Source organism: Zosterops lateralis, assembly GCF_965231275.1.
Source record: "Zosterops lateralis genome assembly, chromosome: 27".
Taxonomy (NCBI): domain Eukaryota; kingdom Metazoa; phylum Chordata; class Aves; order Passeriformes; family Zosteropidae; genus Zosterops; species Zosterops lateralis.
The window spans coordinates 6320808-6341760 of NC_139787.1; the positions used below are offsets into that span (position 1 = coordinate 6320808).

General features: G+C 46.4%; 2 protein-coding genes across 3 annotated transcripts in view; one reads left to right on the forward strand and one right to left on the reverse strand.

Annotated features, from left to right (window-relative positions):
- The window catches only part of LOC310919519 (uncharacterized protein), a gene marked incomplete at both ends in the record, with an annotated part of 50925 nt that overhangs the window by 17973 nt on the left and 11999 nt on the right, over positions 1-20953 (forward strand). The gene's annotated exons all lie outside the window — the stretch shown is intronic.
- Positions 1-20953, reverse strand: part of SMG5 (SMG5 nonsense mediated mRNA decay factor) — a gene marked incomplete at its 5' end in the record, with an annotated part of 30244 nt that overhangs the window by 7684 nt on the left and 1607 nt on the right. The window contains 14 exons of one of the 2 annotated variants that reach the window (XM_083879074.1): positions 237-412; positions 1272-1347; positions 1613-1782; positions 4228-4929; positions 5963-6100; positions 6231-6439; positions 8449-8517; positions 8968-9093; positions 9671-9749; positions 10644-10733; positions 12016-12105; positions 14957-15113; positions 15723-15846; positions 16459-16557. In XM_083879074.1, the coding sequence (XP_083735200.1) occupies positions 237-412; positions 1272-1347; positions 1613-1782; positions 4228-4929; positions 5963-6100; positions 6231-6439; positions 8449-8517; positions 8968-9093; positions 9671-9749; positions 10644-10733; positions 12016-12105; positions 14957-15113; positions 15723-15846; positions 16459-16557 (2305 nt within the window). Of the gene's footprint in view, positions 1-236; positions 413-1271; positions 1348-1612; positions 1783-4227; positions 4933-5962; positions 6101-6230; positions 6440-8448; positions 8518-8967; positions 9094-9670; positions 9750-10643; positions 10734-12015; positions 12106-14956; positions 15114-15722; positions 15847-16458; positions 16558-20953 lie in introns of both variants that reach the window. The other variant, XM_083879073.1, reaches the window with a different exon arrangement.

A 20953-nucleotide genomic window follows, 5' to 3' on the forward strand; every position in this document is an offset into this window, starting at 1 on the left:
TCTCTTCTGAAGTCAGAGACTGCAGGAGGGGGCTGCGGGAAAGACTACAGCTGGCCAGAAGGTTCAGGAGTGCTAGCAGTCTGGGCTTCCTCAACCCAAAAAAATCTTAGGAAACCTCAGCAGCACCCTGCCACGCCTGCTCCATAAACGTCTGATCAGGTCTTTAGTGCTAGGAAAAGGAACCACATAACACGACAATCCAGGTCTAATTTTTTTCAGGATTTACCCCAACTCACCTCCTCAAGTGCTGAGAAAATGGGCCGGTCCTGTTCAAAGTTAAACCTCTTGTGTGCATTTTTCAGAGGGGGAAGATTGCGCAGGGCCACATCTTCAGGGAGCAGCAGGTTGGCCTTCAGGTCTGGGAGCTCAGCATCACTCAGGATGTCTTTGACTTCTTCACACAGGGCCAGCCCTGGAGTGGAAGGACAAGAAGGAGAGCAAACCACTGATGAGGGGGATAAGAGGAGAACTGCTTTAAGGCACATGATCTGTAACGGTCATGGGCAGAGATATTAATGACACATGTTCTGTGAGCACCTGCTTAAGGAAGAACCACCCACAATACAAAGAGCAACTCTCCCAAACAATCTGCCAAGGGACTCTGGGAAATCACCTGTTTGGAGGGATAGCTTTCTCACCTATTCCAACTGATGAGCAACCCTGTTTAAATTCTGTTTCTCATGAACCATTGGGAACTTCAGGCTCAGCCCTGAAGAGGCACATGGCACATCATGAGCAGCTGGAGCTCTGAAACTATTTTCCAGGATTACCATGGCAAAATCACAGCCTTACTCCTGCCATTGGGAGTGAATTTCACTCCTGTTGGCCACACACAGATCCTCACATGCTGGTGTCAGTCAGTATGCTTCCAGCCATATTAATGTATTAATATAGCATTTTTGTGTGTGATTTTTGGAGTTGTCCTGTCAGGGCCAGGAGTTGAACTCAATCTTGGAGCAAGGGGGAGGTCTCTTCCAACTCAGGACAATCTGTGATTATATGATTCTAAAGTCTATGGGACAGTATAGGAATATATACATATATTCCTATATATAGTGTGTGTATATATATAAATATACACACTGGAATGGTGTTTAAACAAAAAACAAACAAAAAACCACACACAAAAACAGCACATGCACACATTACTTCCTATTGTGTTTATAAAAACTGCTACTAGGAAATCTTCCTCCCTGGGCTTTCACACACCCTGGGAATCACTGATGACTAGGCTTGGTGAAAAATCACATTGCCACTTCTTTTTCCAGTACCTGATTCCTGCAGGTCTGCAGCAGAAGGCAGAAGGTTCAGGAGCACAGACAGCCTGTTCCACAGGCTCTGAGAGCTCTGCAGGAATAGAACACAAAAGGCCATAGAAAATGTCAAGACGGACATATACAACAACTAGGCAGCATAGGCCTTCCAGCATCTCACGACCCTCAGAATGCTTTATGAAGAGTAAACCTCACCATCCTTCTTAGGCCCAGATTAGCTTAACTCAGCTGGAGGAGGACATAACATCACCCTCCACCCAGGACTGGGCCATGGCTGCAACCAGCCCAGGTAAGCTGGCCAGACAAAACCTTGTAGAGAGCCCCAACACCATCCTCACCTGAGCGCACATGATGATGAGGTCTGTGTTTGTCCTCAGCCAGTCCAGGAACACCTTGACAGTAAGCAGCAGCCCTTCATTGGTCACGATCTCCAGCTTTTCCTGAAGGGATCGCTCATTTCTGCAGGATTTGTTACTTGAAATGCTTTCTTCAGAGTCAGACACATCATCTGGAAAACAGAGGCAAGCCCAAGACAGCAGCTGTTAAACCTCCTGAGATGCCAAGTCCTGCTGGTGTCAGAACAGCACTGGGCTGGTAATAATTGAGTTGAAATACTTGGTGCCTCCACACGTCCTCACAAAACCAGTTCCTGTCCCCCATGCTGTTTCTAGAGTGTATCACCCCCACCTTTCCTTCCTCCTTGGGATAAGAGGGTTAAAATCTCCCTGTGAAGGTCTGGCCAATGCCTAACCTCTGCAGCAACAGCCTCCAAGAGGCTTGCTGACAGAGTGGGGCAGCACATGTCAGCACAAGGACCAGAGCAGTTCCTGCAGGGAACAGAGCCGTGAGGCCAACATGCTCCCAGCTTTGAGCCAGGCAGGAGAAGGAAATGGCAGGGGTCTGCCCTATGAGTCAGAGAATCTTAAATATTGAACATATTCTTTGCACTCTTCTAACTTTCCAGACCTGAGGATCTCAAAGCCGTTGCCAGTGGAATCACATGTGACATGAGTGATCTGAGGTCAAGTTGGGAATCAACCACACAATTTGCTACAGCCCCTTATTTCAGGTGAAACCACTGCTTCCCATTAGCACAGCTATGGGTATTCCATAAACCCTCGGAATCACAAGAAAGGAAGCGATTTATTAAGAACCCACCAATGACAGCGTTACACCACGAAAAAGCAGTTTGGATGCAACACAGATGAGGAGAGCTCAAAGCTAAAAAGTACACAATGAACTCATTCCATCTCTCATTTTCTACACCTGTAAAGGTATTGTGGCCACATGTTCCTGGAGCTGCAATAGCGAAATAACCACTGAGGGAAAGGGTTAAATAGACCAAAGCCCATTTGTTTCTTTCTTTACCCCCCATCTCTTTCATATAGCCATGGAGCAGTGCCAGGAGCCAGTCAACACTAACATGATCTAACACTGTGCCTTCAAATGCTGGCCCAGGCAATGCCTGAATCTTGCCAGTACTGTAGGCCAGTTGGATTTGGCAGCAGAATGTTTCCTTACTCCAGGGAAGCTGGGAGGAATGAAAAAACAAGACTGAACAGGCCCATGTAGTTTTATGTGAAATACAAACAATTCCCTGTAGTTTATCACATCTCCCTTTCCAGCTGTTTTTGCCCAGAACATCAGTCAGTAGTGCAAGCTGAACGGAAATTGGGCAGCTCCACCTGCTGTGCATCTCCCAGGGGCTCAGCACGGAACAGTCAGTGAGGCACACTTGGTGGGACACAGAGAGGCCCTCAACACCTCTCACATGCACCTGGGTCACATCTTCCACACAAACCCCTACATGAGCATTGGACTGATAATCTGTGATCTCATGGAGAACTTCCTGTCCTCCTTCTGCCCTGTCTGTCACCAAAGGGAAAAGGGAAGATGCAATCTTTAATACCTGTTGGAATTGTCCTCAGGAACCAAAATGGCTTCACTATGACAAATTGTGCCTGAAAAATTAATTTGCCTTCTACAGTAGGGTTATGGCAGTGGAGGATGAGGGAAGAGCAACTGACCTCATCTACCTGGGTTTGTGCAGAGCATTTCACACTGTCCTGCACAACATCCTTGTCTCTTAACTGGGGAGACATGGATTTGATCGACAGATCACTTAGTGAACAACGACTTGGCTGGATAGTCATAGTTAAAGAGCTGCAGCCAACAGCTCAATGTCCAAGTGGAGAGCAATGAAGAGGGGCATCCTCAGGGGTTGAGACCAGCAATTTTTAACATCTTTGTTGGTGTCACAGACAGATCAAGTGCACTTGCAGCCAGTTTGCTGACAACACTGAGTTGTGTGGTGGGGTCACACGTTGGAAGGAAGGGTTAGCACCAAAGAACCTGAACAGGCTGGAAAGGTGGGTCTGTGCCAACCCCAGAAGGAATAGCAAGGGCAAGGAGAAATGTTGCACTTGTATTGGGGCGACCCCAAGCACAAACACCAGCTGGAGGAGGATGGATAGAGAGCAGCCCTGAGAAAAATTTTGGAGAGATGGGTTGACAAGAAGCTCAGTATGCCATGGCAACGTGCACTGGGGGCCCAGAAACCAAACACTGTCAAGGCCAGGTTGGATGTAGTTTGGAACAACCTAGGGCAAGACAGATGAAATCATATGGATTTTAAAGTCCCTTCCAAACAAACTAGACTGTGAGCCTGTGATTATCACAGCAACTCAGAATTTAGTCTGCAGAACAGCAGTTGCTCTGGTCACTCTGGTTGGCTGCAGGTGTTTCCTTTGCTCGGTGCACACATTCCTGCATGCTAGGCAGTAAAATTCCTCCATCAGGAAATGTCCAACCCAAGGCCTGCCCACTACTTAGGCAACCTGGTCCTCCAAACCTAGCCAAAGGAGAGCTTGTACCATGGGAAGTAGGGAATTTAGCAAACAGACTGCTATAGTTTGCAGTTTTCTACACATAATTGCAATTACAAGGCCCTTACCTTGGTCTGCCAAGCTGGGCTTCTCCAGATCTCCATTGACACATGGCTTGCTCTCGATCCCGTCCTTCAAGGCAGGTGGTTCACTGTTGGGTTTCAGGAGGATGTTGCTGAATGTGGGAGCCAAGCGAAAGCAGCGTTTGGTCTGGAACAGCTGGGTGGACATGGCCTGGAGATTACTGGCTATGCTTGCATCATTAGTGCTCAAGGAAGCTGGCCCATTGACTGCTGAATCCACAGCCTCAATTCTAGAGATGCTTGGGCTCTTTAAGTCCCTCAGCCCACCGCCATCCACACAGTTCTTTAAGGCCTCTTTGGGCCCGCTTTTGCCTTGGCTGCTTCCCTCCTCACCCGGTTCATCCTCCATGTCCTCCAAGTCAGACCGAGATTCTTGGCTGTTCATGTCAGAGTCTGTCTCTACATCAAAAGCAGCTTCTGCTTCCTCATCACTCTTCTCTGAACCACTCTCTGAGCCATCACTGCCCTTGATGGAGCTCTGGCTGGAGTCAGAGTCAAAGCCCTCACTCAGGTCGCTCTCATCCACTTTCTGGGGGTGGCGGCGGCGGCGCAGACAGGAGAGACGAGAGTATTTTTTGCTTTTCTTGCAGTCGTTCTTCCGCTGTTCCTCGCTGGGCTGATGATTGGCCAACTCAGCTTCAGCTTCCTTCTCAAGTGAGTTCACAGGCTCCCGTGGCTCCTGATCATCTGCTTACAAGGAAATCATAAGTTTAAGTCAAAGTGTATTCCACGGGCTGCTGCTTGCCAGCCCTGGGCCCAGGGCTGCAAACCTCAGCCATCACTTCCATCAGTGTCTTCCACTGCAGAATAAGCAACTCCAACAGAAAGACTCACTTTCTAAAAGCACCTGGGAAGCTGGGATTCCTACTGCCCAAGCTGGGCCACTCTGTTACCAGGCAGCCTCAGTGCTCAAGGTTGCTAAACCAGCATAGAACACAGCTGAATTCTAACTCCTCCCAAACTTTCTACAGTCAAAGAGCTGAGTGACCCACCGAGCAGGACAAGGACATGTGCTCTGTAACCACACTGACCTGACCCAATCCCTTTCTTGACCAACACGCATGGAGCCTTTCTAGCAGCCCTGGATCACCATGACAGCTTCAAAACCTGCAGAGGAGGGGTCATTCATTGTTGCTTTTACCAGAAACTCCCTCACCCTGCATATTCAGTGAGGTATTGCAAATGGACTGTTTTCAGAGACAAGGTTTAGCAATTTTATTCGCTGCTCAATAAAATCCCCCAGAAATTCAAGAGCCACCCTTGCCTGAGCAGAACTGAGGTACGCTGAGAGGACCTGTCTACTTCAGCCTCACTCAGCCCCTTTCTGCCTCCCTTGGCCCATGTGTTTTAACTGAGATCATCTCCTCAGTGGAAGATAAAAGCAGCCAGTAAACAACAGCAAACAAAGACAGAGAATAAAGCCTCAGATTGGGATAAACAGATGATGAATGAATGAGCTACCAAGAGATACAGAAAGCAAATTCCTTATAAGGAAAGCAAGATGTTTATCCTGCAGTGATTCAGATACTCAGAAAGAGCATCCAAGTGGAGACAACTCAGCACATCAACCATCTTCAGGGATTCCAGATCAGCAGTAAAAGATCAATACACCTGTGCACTACAAAACCCATGCCCAGGGTAGAAAGGAGAGAAAGGGGAAAGACAGCCCTGTAGGCAGGCAACCTGGGAGAGCCAGGTGCTGCCGTCTCTGTTCTCTTACCTGTGCCATCACTCTGAAAGGCTGGGACAGGATTTTCCCCTTCTTCTAGCTCAGCCTGGAGGCGAATATTGACGTGATTTATCAGGTGAGAGAACAGGGCCAGCGTGAAGGCAATGGCTGCACTGTACTGCTTGGAACCTGCAACCAGACAGTACAGTGAGATGGAGGAAGTGAGCACTACACCATAACACGGATGCGAGTTCAGACAGCATCTCCAACGTAACTGTTGGATGTTCACCAGAAAATTTCCAAACAAAGTACTGGTTACCTGCCCTCTTGAGGCTGTGAACACTCATAAGGCAGATGATCACCATGCGAAAGATCAGGAGATCAGGAAGGAAGGAGTAGCCACTCTCATACTCTTCTTCATCTTCACTAGTTGAGCTCAAGTTAGGAGGAGAAGGCAGGTAGAACAAGCACAGGTTGAAATCCTCCAGCACAGACTGGCAGAGAGATGTCAGCTCAGAATCCAAAGAGCTTAAAAAGAGTGAAAAATAAATAAGAATTGTTAACTCAAGACTCATGCTCCTGGCATGTCTGCCCAGAAACTGAACCAAAACTAGCAGTTAGGCTGTCTTTAGCACTAGGCAGGATGAAGCACCAGGGAATATACTGCAGGCAACAACAGCTATGGGAAGTAAGTAACATTAATCAGATTATGTTCTCCTCTTTAAAGCTGCTAAACTAAAGACAAACAATACCTAGAGATGGGTCACCAAAAACCAGATTAATTTTCCCCTGGGAGCTCAGTGGTGGCCATTAAGATACACAAGGCACTTAAATGCTAAAGGGAGCAAAAGTTCTAGATGCACTGCTCAGTGAAAAGTATTACACTGCCACACACATGGGACTCAGTTTTTCCTTCTCCCATGTGTCTCCTGTAGCCCAGAATATCCCAAAATCCTCCACAGCTATTCAGTCCTTCAAAGGAACCGTCTATGAGATCAATCCAATGGGCTGTGGGAGCCTCCTAGTTACAAAACAGAGCTGCCTGTGAAACTTCCAGCAAGCCTTTTCAGGGGAAAGTGTGCTTGGGAAATTGAAGTAATTCCCAAATTTCTTATGTGCTAAATACATGTTGAGTGGATATTAGAGGAGCCTTGTGGTTCCACCTCAGTATAAGGCAGTACTGGAAAGCCAGTTCCATATTGGGTTGCATGAGCAAGGGCAGAGCCAGTAGGTTGAGGACATATTCTGCTTCTCTATTTAGCACTCAAAGGGGGCATCTGGGGCACTGTAGTTGGTCTTCAGGTCCCCAGGACAAAACCAAAAACAAACAAACAAACAAAACCCAAAACAAACAAACAAACAACAAAAAAAAACAACACACACACACACACAAAAAAAAAAAAACAAAAAAAAAAAAAAAAAAAAACAAAAAACAAAAACAAAAACAACAAACCCCACACATTGACAAACTGGATTTAATCCAGCAGAGGAACAGAGAACATGGTGAGAGAACACGAGAAGAGGCGAAGAGAATCGAGTTTGTTCAGCCTGAAAGACAGAAGGCATGGGGGTTGTCTTCTGCTTCCACATGCTAAACAGATGATTACAGAGGACCAATTAAGACTCTCCTGAGTGGTGCACACCAAAAAGAAGAGAAATTATGGGTACACACTACAGAAATGAAAAATGAAATTAGATGCAAGGATAAAAAAATTCTGTGGTGAAGATGGTCAAACACTGGAAACGGGACCAGAAAGGTGTGGGATTTCTGTCCTTGGATCCTGTGAAAATTCAGTGTGATGAGGCTGAGCAAGCTCATCCAACTTCACATCTGCATCTACTTTCACAGTGAAGTCTAGTTTGAGGAAGTACTGGACTCCAGAAGGTCCCTTCCAACCTAAACCACTCCATGATGAATTTAACTGCAGCTTGTATTAAGCCCTTTAAAACACCTGCTCTGTTTCAAGCAGTAAGAGGTTTATTTAAAATCACCTGAAAACCTCCAGCAGAGACAGAGAAAATGCAATAAAAAAATCTAAAAGCCTAAAATCACACAGTTCTATAAAGCTTCCCATTTGTTCTAACACAGCCAGGATGTGGTGTTTCCTTGAACAAGGTGTTTAGTTACAGACTTCCAAGTGCAGTGAATAGCCCCACACATGTGTGGACAGCAACTCTTTGCTGTCCCATCAGCCTGAATACAGGGCTTGATAGGAAAAAAGCATCTGATGACTGCATGGGGTAAGTAAACACCAAAGGCACAGTACAGCACAGAGACACTTGCAAGGTGCAGGAGCTCAGCACACACTCAGGTCGGCTTGATTTAAACAAGTCACAAAGTATTTAACCCTTTGGCATTGCAGCCTCCCCTGGAAACAAAATCTTCATGCTCCATGCACAGATAGTCCAAAGCCTTGGGTCTTTTGGCAGAAAGCCTCAGCACAGGTACTGTTACCCTACAGGAAACCATCCCTTCCAATTCCGAGTGTCTGCTACTGTGAATTATCAATAGAAGATATAATCTACCAAAACCTTACCTGCTCTTTGGCTGCAAAAGACTCTGCAGGTACATGAAGCTCACCAGCAACCTCTTAATGTCTTTTCCTCTAAAAAGATGGAGGAGAAACACTGTAAAGCAGGTGCCCCATCACAGAGATGAACTGGGCTGACAGAGCTCTATTAAAAGGTAAATCAGGTCTCAACTAAAAAGTCCATTCTGATGAAACTGGAGAGGAAGAAGACAGTTTATACACTGCAAACTTTCACCAATATGCCCCAACCCTCAAGAACAGTCCTCGACTCCAGGGAAGAATGAGAAAATTTCTCAATGCAAACTCTACACCTGGCCAGCATTCAGCTTTTCTCCTGAAATTGTGAACCCAGAGAGCACGAATGGGATCTAGAGTGGGGCTCTCAAAATTCTGGGAACAGTCACCGTGCTGAATGGCCCATCTACCAGCTCCACTTCCCACAAAGACACTACTCTCAACTCAGAGGATACACTAGTGGCACTGCAAACCCTCAGCCTGCACCTCTCCTTTTCTTTCCCTTCTTACCGTTTCTTGCTTGGAGACAACTTCCTGGTTTCACATTTCTTCAACTGATGATACATCTTGGCTGCTTTGTCATATAGCCGCTTCAGGTTCCCGTAGGCACCTTCGAAAGACACTTCAGACTGGATACTAAAGCATCAAAACAGGACACAGCCAAAGTTACTTCTCCACAAGGCCGCTCACATTTTATGGCTTTAACTCACTAGCAAGTTATTTAGGCACCAAGGCATGAGGACAGGTACCCAGTGTTGCTGTCTGAACATGCTGGGCAACTAAACTCCCACCGATGTCTGCAAACTGCACTTCAGTTGCCTCACAGCTTCCATCTGCCCTGCTTACACGTATTCTCAAATCAGTGCCTTCAAGACAGGAATTTCACGCAGTTCATACCACAGGGTGTCTCCCTCAGGACCTCCAACCCACTTCCAGCCTGGCTCTCCAGCTCACACAAGGGGCTTGGGCAAAGCTCTCCAGGTGCAGCCTTGCACAGGTGATTAGTAACCAGCACAATGGTTTGGTTTGACCGAGGCTCACTCTTATTACTGCCAGTCCTACTCAAGGGCACACCAAACTCATCTCTTTCTCTTCCCCCAAAATTCATTTGCCAAAAACTGTGCCAAGTTCAAAGTAAGGAGAATAGGATCTGGCACCCAAGTAGCAGTGCATGGCTTCCCTGCCCAGGACATCCGGATCTGCAGGAACTCACCAGCGTAAGTAGCAGTAGGTTGCTTCCACATTGTAGTATTTGCTCCCTGCCAATGTCCCCAGTTGGTTGAAGGGCATTCCTGTCAGGAAGGAGAGGGGCAATGGAATTCACTTAGAATTCTCCAATGGCCCTGGCTAGAAAGTGTATCCTTTCTCTTCCACCACATTTCCACCCAGGAGGGAAGCCAGGAGACACAAAGAGTAGTAAAGTTGTAGTACAAAGGTCGGGACTACTCAATCCTTCCACCATCAAGGGTTTGTTTTCCATTTTACAGAGCTTTTAGATCCTCCCCACTTTGTGCCAGTTATCTATATAAGAGAGAGGAGCAAACAACGCCTCCTCCTTTTATTAACAGCGGTGTGGCCTTGACTCCATACTCCCCAACAGACATGTCATGTTATCAGCATCTGAGAGCTCTATTCCAGCTCCTGTGGTGCAGAAACATTTGCCATTTTTATTTGGGAACGGCCTCTAAAACAGTTCAGTAAGAACTCTGCAAAGATAGCATAGAGAATGTAGAGAACTTTTGGCTGGAATCACACACTTTAAGGTATGACAAGCCCTCTACTCTGGCACTGATGTGTTCCCAGAAGGAGGCACTTATGAAGGAGGAAGCAGCATGAGATTTTTTTTCATGGATAAAAGGGGAAGGTGACTGATAATACTCTGCTTCTGGCAATGGAGAGCTGATCTGCCCTTAGCCCACAGGTACAACGTCACCACAGTCAGGGAAGTCTGAGCTTCTCAGAGGTTCTCATTAGAGTACAATGACGTCACTGGCAAAGAGCACCCTGGCTTTAGCTCCTCTGTTTGGCTTCCCAGCAAGAGAAGTTCTCAAAGGAAGCAACTTTAATCAGAAGATAAAACCAGTCTTCTCCCAGTTGCAGGATATAAACCTAACCAGTGCAGTACATTGTTTTTATGTTACAGCAACATGATTTTAACAACTATAAATTCATGGTAAGTCACTCACCAATTTGTGGTGCAACAGAAAGGGCTTGATAGTAAAATCGCTCAGCCAGCAGCTCTGTGTCCACGCCTGCCAGCTCATTCTGATAGCGAGCTGAAAGGAAACCACACACCATGCATCAGAAACCCAAAGGCAGCGGCTGCTGCAGAGCAGCACGGTTTCTCTATTAAAAATACCACAAAACTTGAAATACTAGCCAAGTCAACAAATCCACCAAAGAACTGCTCTTGGCAAACACTGCAACACACAGGGTTTGCCAGGCCTGTCTGAAACATTTCTCTTTGACCTGCTCACAACACACACAACTCCTTCCCCTTCCAGACGAGGGCAGAGCCTCCCACACTTGCAGCATCACATGAAAAAAGGAAAATGCTCTTCTGCTCCACGTGCTAAGTACTGATTCATCTATCCTTCAAGTAACTCAGACTTGTGTTCCATTTTCCTGTACCTCAGACTATATTCTAGTACAGCAGGGTGTGAAATCTAAATCAAGTCAGCTGACTTCATAAAATACCTGACTGTGGCTAGACTGAACTTTTTTTTTTTTTTTTTTTTTTTTTTTTTTTTTTTTTTTTTTACAAATGTAGGCATTTCGAAGACCTTAGGTGACAACACCGTGGAAAGGTGAGCACATTCCTCTCCCACCATTCAGGTAAGTCATTCCTACTATCTCCACAAGACATTATTTGCAATGCCACTCTTAGGCTGATTCATATGCAACACTAATGCCAAACAGCTTTCGCCAGCTGGCAGGCTGCAGCGTGAGACGTGTACCTGTGCCGCACTTCCAAGAGCTGCTTTCCACACAGTTACATTTTCTCCCTGTCTTTACTCCCACATATTCACCATCAAGAAGCTGACACACCACACACTTCATGAAGTCGCGACTGTGGGACAGTCATGCCTGCTATAAAAAGGATGCTGCACAGCCAGTGACAAAGAACCTGGGGCTTTGCAGTGGCAAAACTCTAGACTGATGCACAATATTCCCTAAATGTGATTTTCAGTCCCACTAGTGCTGATGGAAGTGGCTTTGTAAGTCACAGCTAAGCAGTCTGAACTGAACCCTCTTTGATCCCTCCCTTTTTTTGTCGAAACAAATGTAAATAAAAGCAAAGGCTTCCACTCTTACAGCCATGGCTACAGCTGGTTATCAGCAGCAAACTCATCTACTTGACCAAATACAAAGTTCCGGCAACCTATAGCAGTTCAGCCAGGAGGATTTTAGCTTATTCCAGTCTGTGACAAAGGTGTCAGAGGGAAACAGAATCTTCAAGTAACCTTGGCTGGTGCCCAACAGCAAAGGCCTCACATGGTACAGGAAGCATCTTTTCCCCATTTCAAAGGCTGCCCTGAGAGGCAATGCTGTCCTTACCTAGATCTCCCAGATAAACCAGACATCGGTGACAGGCCATCTGTGCCCACTCCATTTCCTTCTCTGACGCAGACACGGGTTTCTTGCAGCCTATAAGCAAACACAGAATCACTTAGAGCATTGGGTGGAGGCTGTTGGGAAGATACCAAAGCTGCCCATGCCTCTGCCCAAGACATCCAAATCAAATCCCACAACAGTCAGACCTCATTGCTGGTTGTGCCATCTTGTAGAGCAGCACTGGGTCACTCTTGTCAAAATGTGGAAAATAAATGCAGAAAAATACTTCCAGACTCTGCTGTTCACCTGCTCCGCCTGGATTCCCTTGTGATGGGGGCACAGTGCATGTCACCGCACCACTAAAATCACTGAAATAAATGACTGTCACCACGTCTGCAGGGTCTGCAACAGAGACCTATCTCCATCTGCCTTCACATGAGAGGACAAAGGACAATTCCTGTCTATAAGATCGTGTGATCACATTAACACAGCACTGAACACAAGTAATAAGGGTAATAAGGCTGATTTCATTAGCATGGCTAATGAGGGCTTCATGGGAGCAGGCACACATCCCTGGAAGCCAAAACAAACACTGAGTACTGGCACTGGGCAGGAACACATAATGGGGACAGAGCCTCTCCAACACTGAAGATGGAAACAAACTCATTGTCTCACGACCAAGACGTAGACTTAGGAGTGACCAGCCAAAAAGGGAAGAAGTTGAACAAGCAAAAACTAGGACGGAAACCTGTGCCGTAGGCAGGGCAGCTGGACTCAGTTAGTGAGAATTGCCTCTGGACAACAGTGCCTTTGCAGTGGGTTCAGAAGGGCAACCAAGCTGGTAACAGGGCTGGAAGGCACAGGCTTGGAAGAAAGGCCGCAGACTTCAGGCTTGTCTAAGTTGGAGGAGGCTGAGGGATACTTCATTGCTCTCTGCAGCTTCCTGAGGAGGGGAAGGTCTCTTCTCCTCGGCATCCAGTGACAGGACACATGGAAATGGTTCAAAGACGCATCAAAGGAGGTTTATATTGGACATGAGGAAGCCTGTCCTTACCAGAGGGTGGTCACACCCTGGAACGGGTTTCCTAGAGAGCTGGTAAATGCCCCAGATCTGCCACTGTTTAAGATGCATTTGAACGTTGTCCTTGACAACACGTTTTAACTACTGGTCAGCCCTGAGTTGCTCAGGCAGTTGGATTGGACAATCACAGGCCCCTCCCCACTGAGACAGTCTTGTATATTTTATACTAAACTTATAAAAAAAGAGCAATTCAGGCACCAGAAAGTGTCAAGAGCAAGAACAGACAAAGGCTGCAGCCAGCTGATCTGAACTAACTGAAGCCATCAAACATGACTCAGTTCCTGGGAAGAGTACAGGAACCCCTCAGCCAGTGGGGCCACAGTTCAGCCAGAGACCAGGAGGCAAAAGCTGCTGCGCCTGCACCTCCCCTCCGGAGCGTCCACTGCAGCTGGGCTACCAGCATCATGGACTCGGGCTGGCTTCAGTCCTCCTGCTGCCAAAGACTCATACCTTCTGGAGGAGAAAGTTCCCTCAAGCAGGAATCCCAAAGAAGATTTTGAAGACTGATCCAGTCTGCACTCTGCTTTCCTCCTGGCTGAGGCTAAAAGGGTGGACATGAAATCTGGAGGCTGCAGTGACCAGAGAGGAGCTGGTCCCACTTACCAACATGTATTTGTACAGTGTGGCATTGTACAAGCCACACTGTACAAATACACAGCCTTAAATCTGTGTCCACATACGCCGTTGGACTACTCCTCCCATTTTTGCTCTGAATCTTCTTGCTCCTATTCATATAGCCATCAAGCTGTGCCCACCCCCATATGGTTTATATGAGACCCTTTCAGATCCATCTTTTCTGGACAGGCAAAAGTTACATCTCTACTCTTCAGTCACGTGTTCACCTGCAGCATCCTTTTAAATTAAGAGCCCAAACACACCAAAAAGCCTGAACAAGGGGAGCCTTTCATATGCAATCACCCCTCAGGGTATAAACCCACTTGGAATGTGCATATTGAGGATTTATTAATTCTGCAGTACTGAGATACATTTCTAAAAACAGTTGCCAAGAACATCTGCCTTTTAAACCAACATTTTGAAGACAATAGTGATACCATCATTTCTCGGAACAAAAACTAGGATCCCAGGAAGTAAAACCTTCCTTTGCTAAAGACATGCCAACTTCCCTTAGCCAGGTGCTGCCGTCCTGTTCCTTGCCAACTTTAAGCACATTGGTTAAACCCATGCTCATACAGCTCTCAAAACAGAGGCTCCATTTCTCACCTGGACACCCCACAACAGAAACATGTACCCTGAGGCCATTGAGTACAACCCTAGGCAAACAACAACAGACCATTGCAAGGTACAGGGAAATCTGAGGGGATCTAAGGCCATGCAGAGGTCACACAGGCCAGCTAACATAAACTACAGGGCCTTCCTGTGTTCTCAGTCCAAGATGCAAAAGCCATTTCAAAGCCACACAGTGAAGAGAGCACAGACAGTAGAGGCACCAAAAAGATGAACAATGTCTTACCTCTAGTGAATAGGCAAATCTGTTGATTTCAATAACCTATTCTCATTTGTCTGCTTTAACTAAGATTTTAAAAACATGGTATACAGCCAGGAGTGCTCTTCAATTTTCCATAAAAATCTGCCATCACTGGACACTTACTAAAGAATTTTCTCACTGTTTTCTTCCTGTTAGAAACGCTTCTTTCTTCCCTAATTTAGTATTATAAAGAAAATAAAATTTTAAAAAAAAGTGCCATGGAGAAGAAAGCAGGACAGTCTGTTCTAAACTGAGACCTTGCTAATCATGGGGAAAAAAATTCCCTTGAATGCTGAAACAAAGATGGTCTTGTGCTAGGGGAAGTCACCTGTGGGGGATTCAGCCTTGCCCATGAACCAAACACCTTGAGCACAAACCTATGAGAGGGTCCGTCACGTGTGTCCAATCGATGCAGCACTGCAACTCCAGCTGATAATGAGACTGGATGTAGAGCAGGAGGTGCTGGTAAAATCCTATGCCAGCCACCAGGTGAGTCCGGTATGCACACTCCAGGGTGCTGCGGCTGTGGATGTGCTGGGAGAAGGAAAATGAGCACGTAAATGTAGCCCAGGGCACAGTTTAGGCTGGGCACCCAAGCTGTACTGAGTGTGAAGCAAGACAGTGGTAGCTCAGCTGTGACTGGTTTTGCACAGCTCCGTACCTTCTCCTGCTCAACAGTGTTCTCTCTAATGGTATTTACTAAGGGTCAGCATCAAGAAGAAATACTTGGAAAAATAAATAAATAAAATCAAAGTATCTGGTTAGAGCACCTTAAATGCACCCAGACTCCTGGAAAGTCAGGAAGGCTCATGGCATCAGAGAGCACTGAGGATCTTCCATTGATAAAGCCTCATAAAACAATCAGTCTACCTGGAGAGATCTGTCTTACGAAGAAGGGAACATAAAAAATAAACAAATTCTATTGAAATGCCTTCTACAACGGCAGGTCTCTCAACAGTATGTTAGTTAGCTTAAGTGCCCACTGCCAGACAAAGGTACAGGGCAGCTCCATAGAAATTTGAGAGTGCCCAGCTTCCCATCCTGGGCTCAGACCACAGCTTCTCCAAGCAAACAAAGCTTTAAACTTTGTGTCATCCACTGCACAGCCAGAGACTTTCCCATGCCAGAGTCACAGATACCTGCCTTTTTATTTGTTTTAATGAGCTGGATAACTTCATAGTAAACCTTTCTCCAGAGCAGTTCTTCTGCTTTTCTTCCATAATCCACTGGATGCAGGAACATCAGCTTCACACACAGCTCTCGCAGCCTAGGACAGAGAGCAGAGCATTCTCAGTGAGCTGCTGCAGCCTCAAACACAGCTGCCACTACAGAAGTACAGAAGAGGAAACTCTAAATCCATTAAAATGGCTGAGCCATGCCATCTGGTGACGGTACAGCCTGGACGACTCCTACTCAAAAGCACCAGGAAAAGCCAATACTTAAACCAGTGTCCTCTGGGCTCAGCTGGCCATCAGTAACTTACTTCCTGAAGTGCAGTAATTACAAGAATTGGCTTGACAGCTTAAAAAATTAGTAAGAATAATCCTCCTTGCTCAGCAACCCCTAAACCTGATAAAAGATTTTACACACGTATAAAAAATTTCTGCCCCCCAGTTTTTATTACAAAGAAGGGACTGGTCAACACAAAGACAATTCATTTGTATCAATGACATCCAGGAAAGCCTCCAGCCATGAACTGCACTGCTCAAATACAGGTCTGAAATCCAGCGTCTGCTTCCAAAACCTGGAAGGATCTCAGGTCAACAGGCACACTACAAACTAAATAAGCATTAAAACTGCAGATTCAACAGCTCCACATGTTGCTTCACATGGATTTTCCCCAGCCAAACACAAAATACAAGCATGATGCCCAACTTACTTGTTCCTCAAGCTGATGTTCTCTGGCTTGAACACGTCCTGATAAGCTGCCTTATTGCCAAGGATGAGATCCAGCCGGTGCACGGCCTCAACCACTGCCCTGCATGAGAACACAGAACCAAAAGTTTCAGGACAGCAGATCACCTGGGATCACTGAAGATCAGAGGTGTCTGCAAAGAACCACACCGGCCTATTTAATTCCACTGTCAGCACACTGCCCTGTACCACTATACCACAGTTACCGATCTCCTTTTTGCACTCTATTTGAAGAAGATTATGGAACCAGAAAAAAGCACAGTTACACATATTATAGGCATTTTTCTGCAGAACAGTGGTTTAATCACCACTTACTGCTGCCTGTTTGATCAAATATGTAAATTATTTCTACAGCTGCAAAATCAGAAATGGCTCTGGACATGTCGGCAACCTCAGCAATTAAACTTGCTATACCAACACTCTGATACATTTAAATGTCTTAAACTCTGTGATTTAAAAAATGGATTGAATTCAAATAACTACTCTTTTGATAGGGTAAGTTTTAATGGTGTAAGAATCAAACCTCCACCAATTCCTGTTTCCTTACCAACCTGCCTATGAAAGAAGGCAATACAAGTCTCTCATTTGGCAAAACTTCCCCATCTTCACTACAGAGATTCACTAGTTAAACCCCTAAAGTTACCTCAGTGACAGGTAATAGATATTCAAACCAAACCTAAAAGAGGAAAATTGTTTCAAAGTTTTCTCTCCTGAAACCCAGTCAAAAGAGAGAGCAAGTGACCTCCAAACCTCTGAGCCATGCAAAAAAGTACTTTGGTGAATCATTGCCCGAGACCCTCCTCCTGGAGGAAGAATCCCACACTGTGTGTGAATCTAAAGCACTCAAAAGTTTGTAGCTGTGAACAAATCAAACCACAATTCTGAATGCTGCAGTGAAACAAACCCAGAGATAGCTCCGGGACAGCTCAATAAAGCACATTAACCATCAACTCTTCCTACACAAGAGGTCACCTCCAGCACTACTCCAGCCTTTGTTCCATATGTACCTGAGGTTACCAAACCCACTCCTGTAGTTAACTTTCCCCAGCTCTTCTTTAAGCAGTACATCTCGCAAGCCATCAGCTACCAAACCCCAGTGGTCCTTGTTCTCCTGAGCTTCATATCTACCCCATCCATTGCCATTCCTAATTTGCACTAATACCTGTCCCACTGTGGCTGCTGAGCCTGCTGCACCCAAGAGCTGTTGGAGCAAGGAGCTGAAGACAATTGCAATACACTGCAAACACAAAAGAGGACCAGAGCTAACTCCTGCCAAGCAGAGCAGTGAGGTGCTGCAGCCAGTCTGCTCCCCCTCCTGAAATCTCCATCACTGCAGATTGAGAACTCCCCCATCACACTCACAGCACATCGCAGTGACTGAGCGTGCTACTCCTGCATTGATGGTGGACCAATGGAGCATAGGGCACTCTCAAACCAAAGCCTGCAAGCCCACGTTCTGGGAGGCTGAAACCACCACCACTTCCTTGAAAACTAAAGATATTACTGGGAAGTAACCAACAATTTCCTTATGCCAGCATCCTCCCAGCAAGGCCAATCTCTCTTCACAAACTCACTACACCCAAAGGAACCTTCCTGAAAAACGTCCCAACACATTACAGAGCTCACAGAGAAAATGTCTCATCTCCTGCTATGCCACAGAAAGCTCAAGGTAAAGAAATCTCACTTGTTTCCAGTAACCACAGAAACTGACAGGAAAAGGGAAGTGTGGGGAATAGAAGCATCTCATGCAATGCCTTGGGAGAGCAGAACACCATAGACTTGAACTAACTTCATCCTGAATAATCATTAAGAAAACCAAGGAGATAGGAAGAATCACACAAAAAATTCTGTTACATCTTTGACATCCAGCCCCTCCTGCTCACTCCCCTCTCTCTCTTATGGCCTGAAGGACATTTGCAAACTCTGACAGCTGCATGCCTTCACAGCAAGAAAAGAAGCAAGTAAAATACTTTTTGCTTTACGCAGCATCCAGCCAAGCTCATATTGGGGTTGGGACAGTCCTAAAAGCCCCCCGGTTTAGCTTCCCCACAACAGAACCCCACAAAACACCTGCAATGCTCCTTACTGTAGCCTGGGACTGCTGTCCTAGCTGTGGCTCTCAAAGTCCCTCCCAGCACACCAGGTGCTGACTGGCGTCCAGTCAACAAAGGGTGACCAGAGGAAAGAGGAACTGCTGGCTCATTTGATTCCCAGAGAGAACTACAGGAAAACTACAGTCATTTATTCCTGACATAGGCAGTAAAGAAGCTGTAAAATAACATTCTGTGAGCACTGAATCTCAGCTGCATGTGTCTGAAACAAGTGCACATGTCCATGACATCCAGTGTGGGAAATTATCCTAGTGGCCTGCCAAATGAGAAGTACAGAAAAGTTTCCTTCTAGAGACAGGCTGAGCAATGACATTGGAAGGTATTTCACCTTCCCCTCAAGGTGGCCTGGAGGGCATCTGCCACATAACCTAATTTTCTACAACAGCCCATGGATGGGCATATGTACACACTTGGTATTTCTGCTGTTATTTCAGGGTTTGTAAAGAAAGAGTTCATGACTGGAGAGCAGCAAGGCTTACACACTGGGTGTGGTTCGTCAGCCCTAAGGGAGGCCCCAGCTGAAGCACTGCCTTGCCCACATAGGCCCTATGGTGCTGCTGGAAGAGAAGGAGGCAGGAATAAAGCAGAATCTGTGACAGCCAGCAATTTCTTGTCAGGATCCCACATCTGTGGTGCTAAGGAAAGAGGACTTGGTGAGGACAAAAACACAAGTGCTGTGAACCTTGCACTGCTTGAAATGCACTTCAACATCTGTGCCCTGACTGGCCCAAGACCATGGGCTGAACTTTCCCTAGCAGTTAAGAGCACAAATCCTGTCCCAAGACCCATTTTTCTACCTGCTGTGTTTAAACATTGCTTTCAGACAGTGCATCAGAGCCACAAAGGAGTCACATCAGATGCCAGTCTATTAAAAGAAACAAGTACAGTACATGGTGCCAAGCAGGGTGGAAATAGCACAATGCCAAGCCCTCTCAAGCCATACAGACACTGATCTGTCCCTTTTCCTCTTTGCGATGAACAGTCTGGGATGGAGCAGGACCGCAGGGAGAATTATTTGTCCCCTCTGTTTCTTCATTAATACATCACTAAGAGCCACAGTGTCTGAAGAGTAAGACATTCCTCAGAGAAAAGACCTGCAAGTCATTAATCTCTGCTCTGGCATGTGTCAGTCCACAAATCACACTGTTTGGAACAGGCTCCACACAGGAACAGCAATGGTGAGTCCATGAGCTGATGGCTACCCAGAAATCTGTAAAATAAACCTGTCTTACGCTACAATACGCATTGTAGAAGTGCACCCATAATAATGCAGTTGCCACATTCCAAGGTGAAACCTGGGAACTACCAATCTAGGAAGACTTGGAAAAGATCAAAGAGTACCCTATGAGTATCAATGGGCACCCTCATCTCTGAAAGGACACTCCAACAGGCAACATCCTGCCCAGGACCTTGGAGACCCAAGCTCAAGTCCCACAGGCTGACAACACGCTGATACCATGGGATCACAGTTTAGAGCTGGGACTGTGAAATTCAGGTATCTGTGACTCAAAAGCGCCACTTAAGTGTGATAGTCGAGAGTTCTCAGAGACCATAGTCACAATACAACAGGCTGCTTCGAAAGCAGGAAACTCCCACTTCACGAAATCCCACTTCAGGCTGAGACAGAGAACTGACAGGAGACTGTTAAGGTGGAAACTTGCTCAGAGAACTGTCAGTTACAGAGACGAAAACTTGTGGCCATTGCAGGTACTATAAATCCTATGCTAAAAGCACAATGCTTCCTCTCAGCTAAAGAAGAGCTGTCCTGCAGGAGGGGGGTGGTTCTTTTTCTGCTGTAAAAATGCTCTAGAGCAACCACATGCCTTATTCTGCTATAAAAATTTAAACAGAAAACAACCCCCCCCTTGCCAGGATGCCAATCCCTCATCTGGCCACAGGCCATTCTCTTGCCAGCTGTAGCAGAACATGAGGTTCCACTTGACAGATGAGCTGAGCAGCACCAGGAAAACAAAGCAGAACAGGTCTTGAACCATTACAAGGATGGTTCCGACAAAACATGTTCTGTTTTGCAGGCAGAAGCACAGACATCCTGCACATCTTCTCCAGCCCTATCCCACACTCCTTGGGCAGGCACAGTGCTCTGTTGCTCCAGCTCAGCCTCCAGCTGACATGGTTGAGATCACTGCAGGTGTCTCAGCGTAGCAGCAGACACAGAGCTCCACAGCCCAAGATGCTCCAGGCAGGACCATGGAGCCCATACCTGCAGGACATCGAGCCGCTGGGTCCTACTTCTGACCTTGCACCAAGAAAAGCAACCCACTGAACCTCCAAAGTGCAGGAATATGCTTGCACTGAGCACATTGTGGAAACAGAGAAATAACCACCACC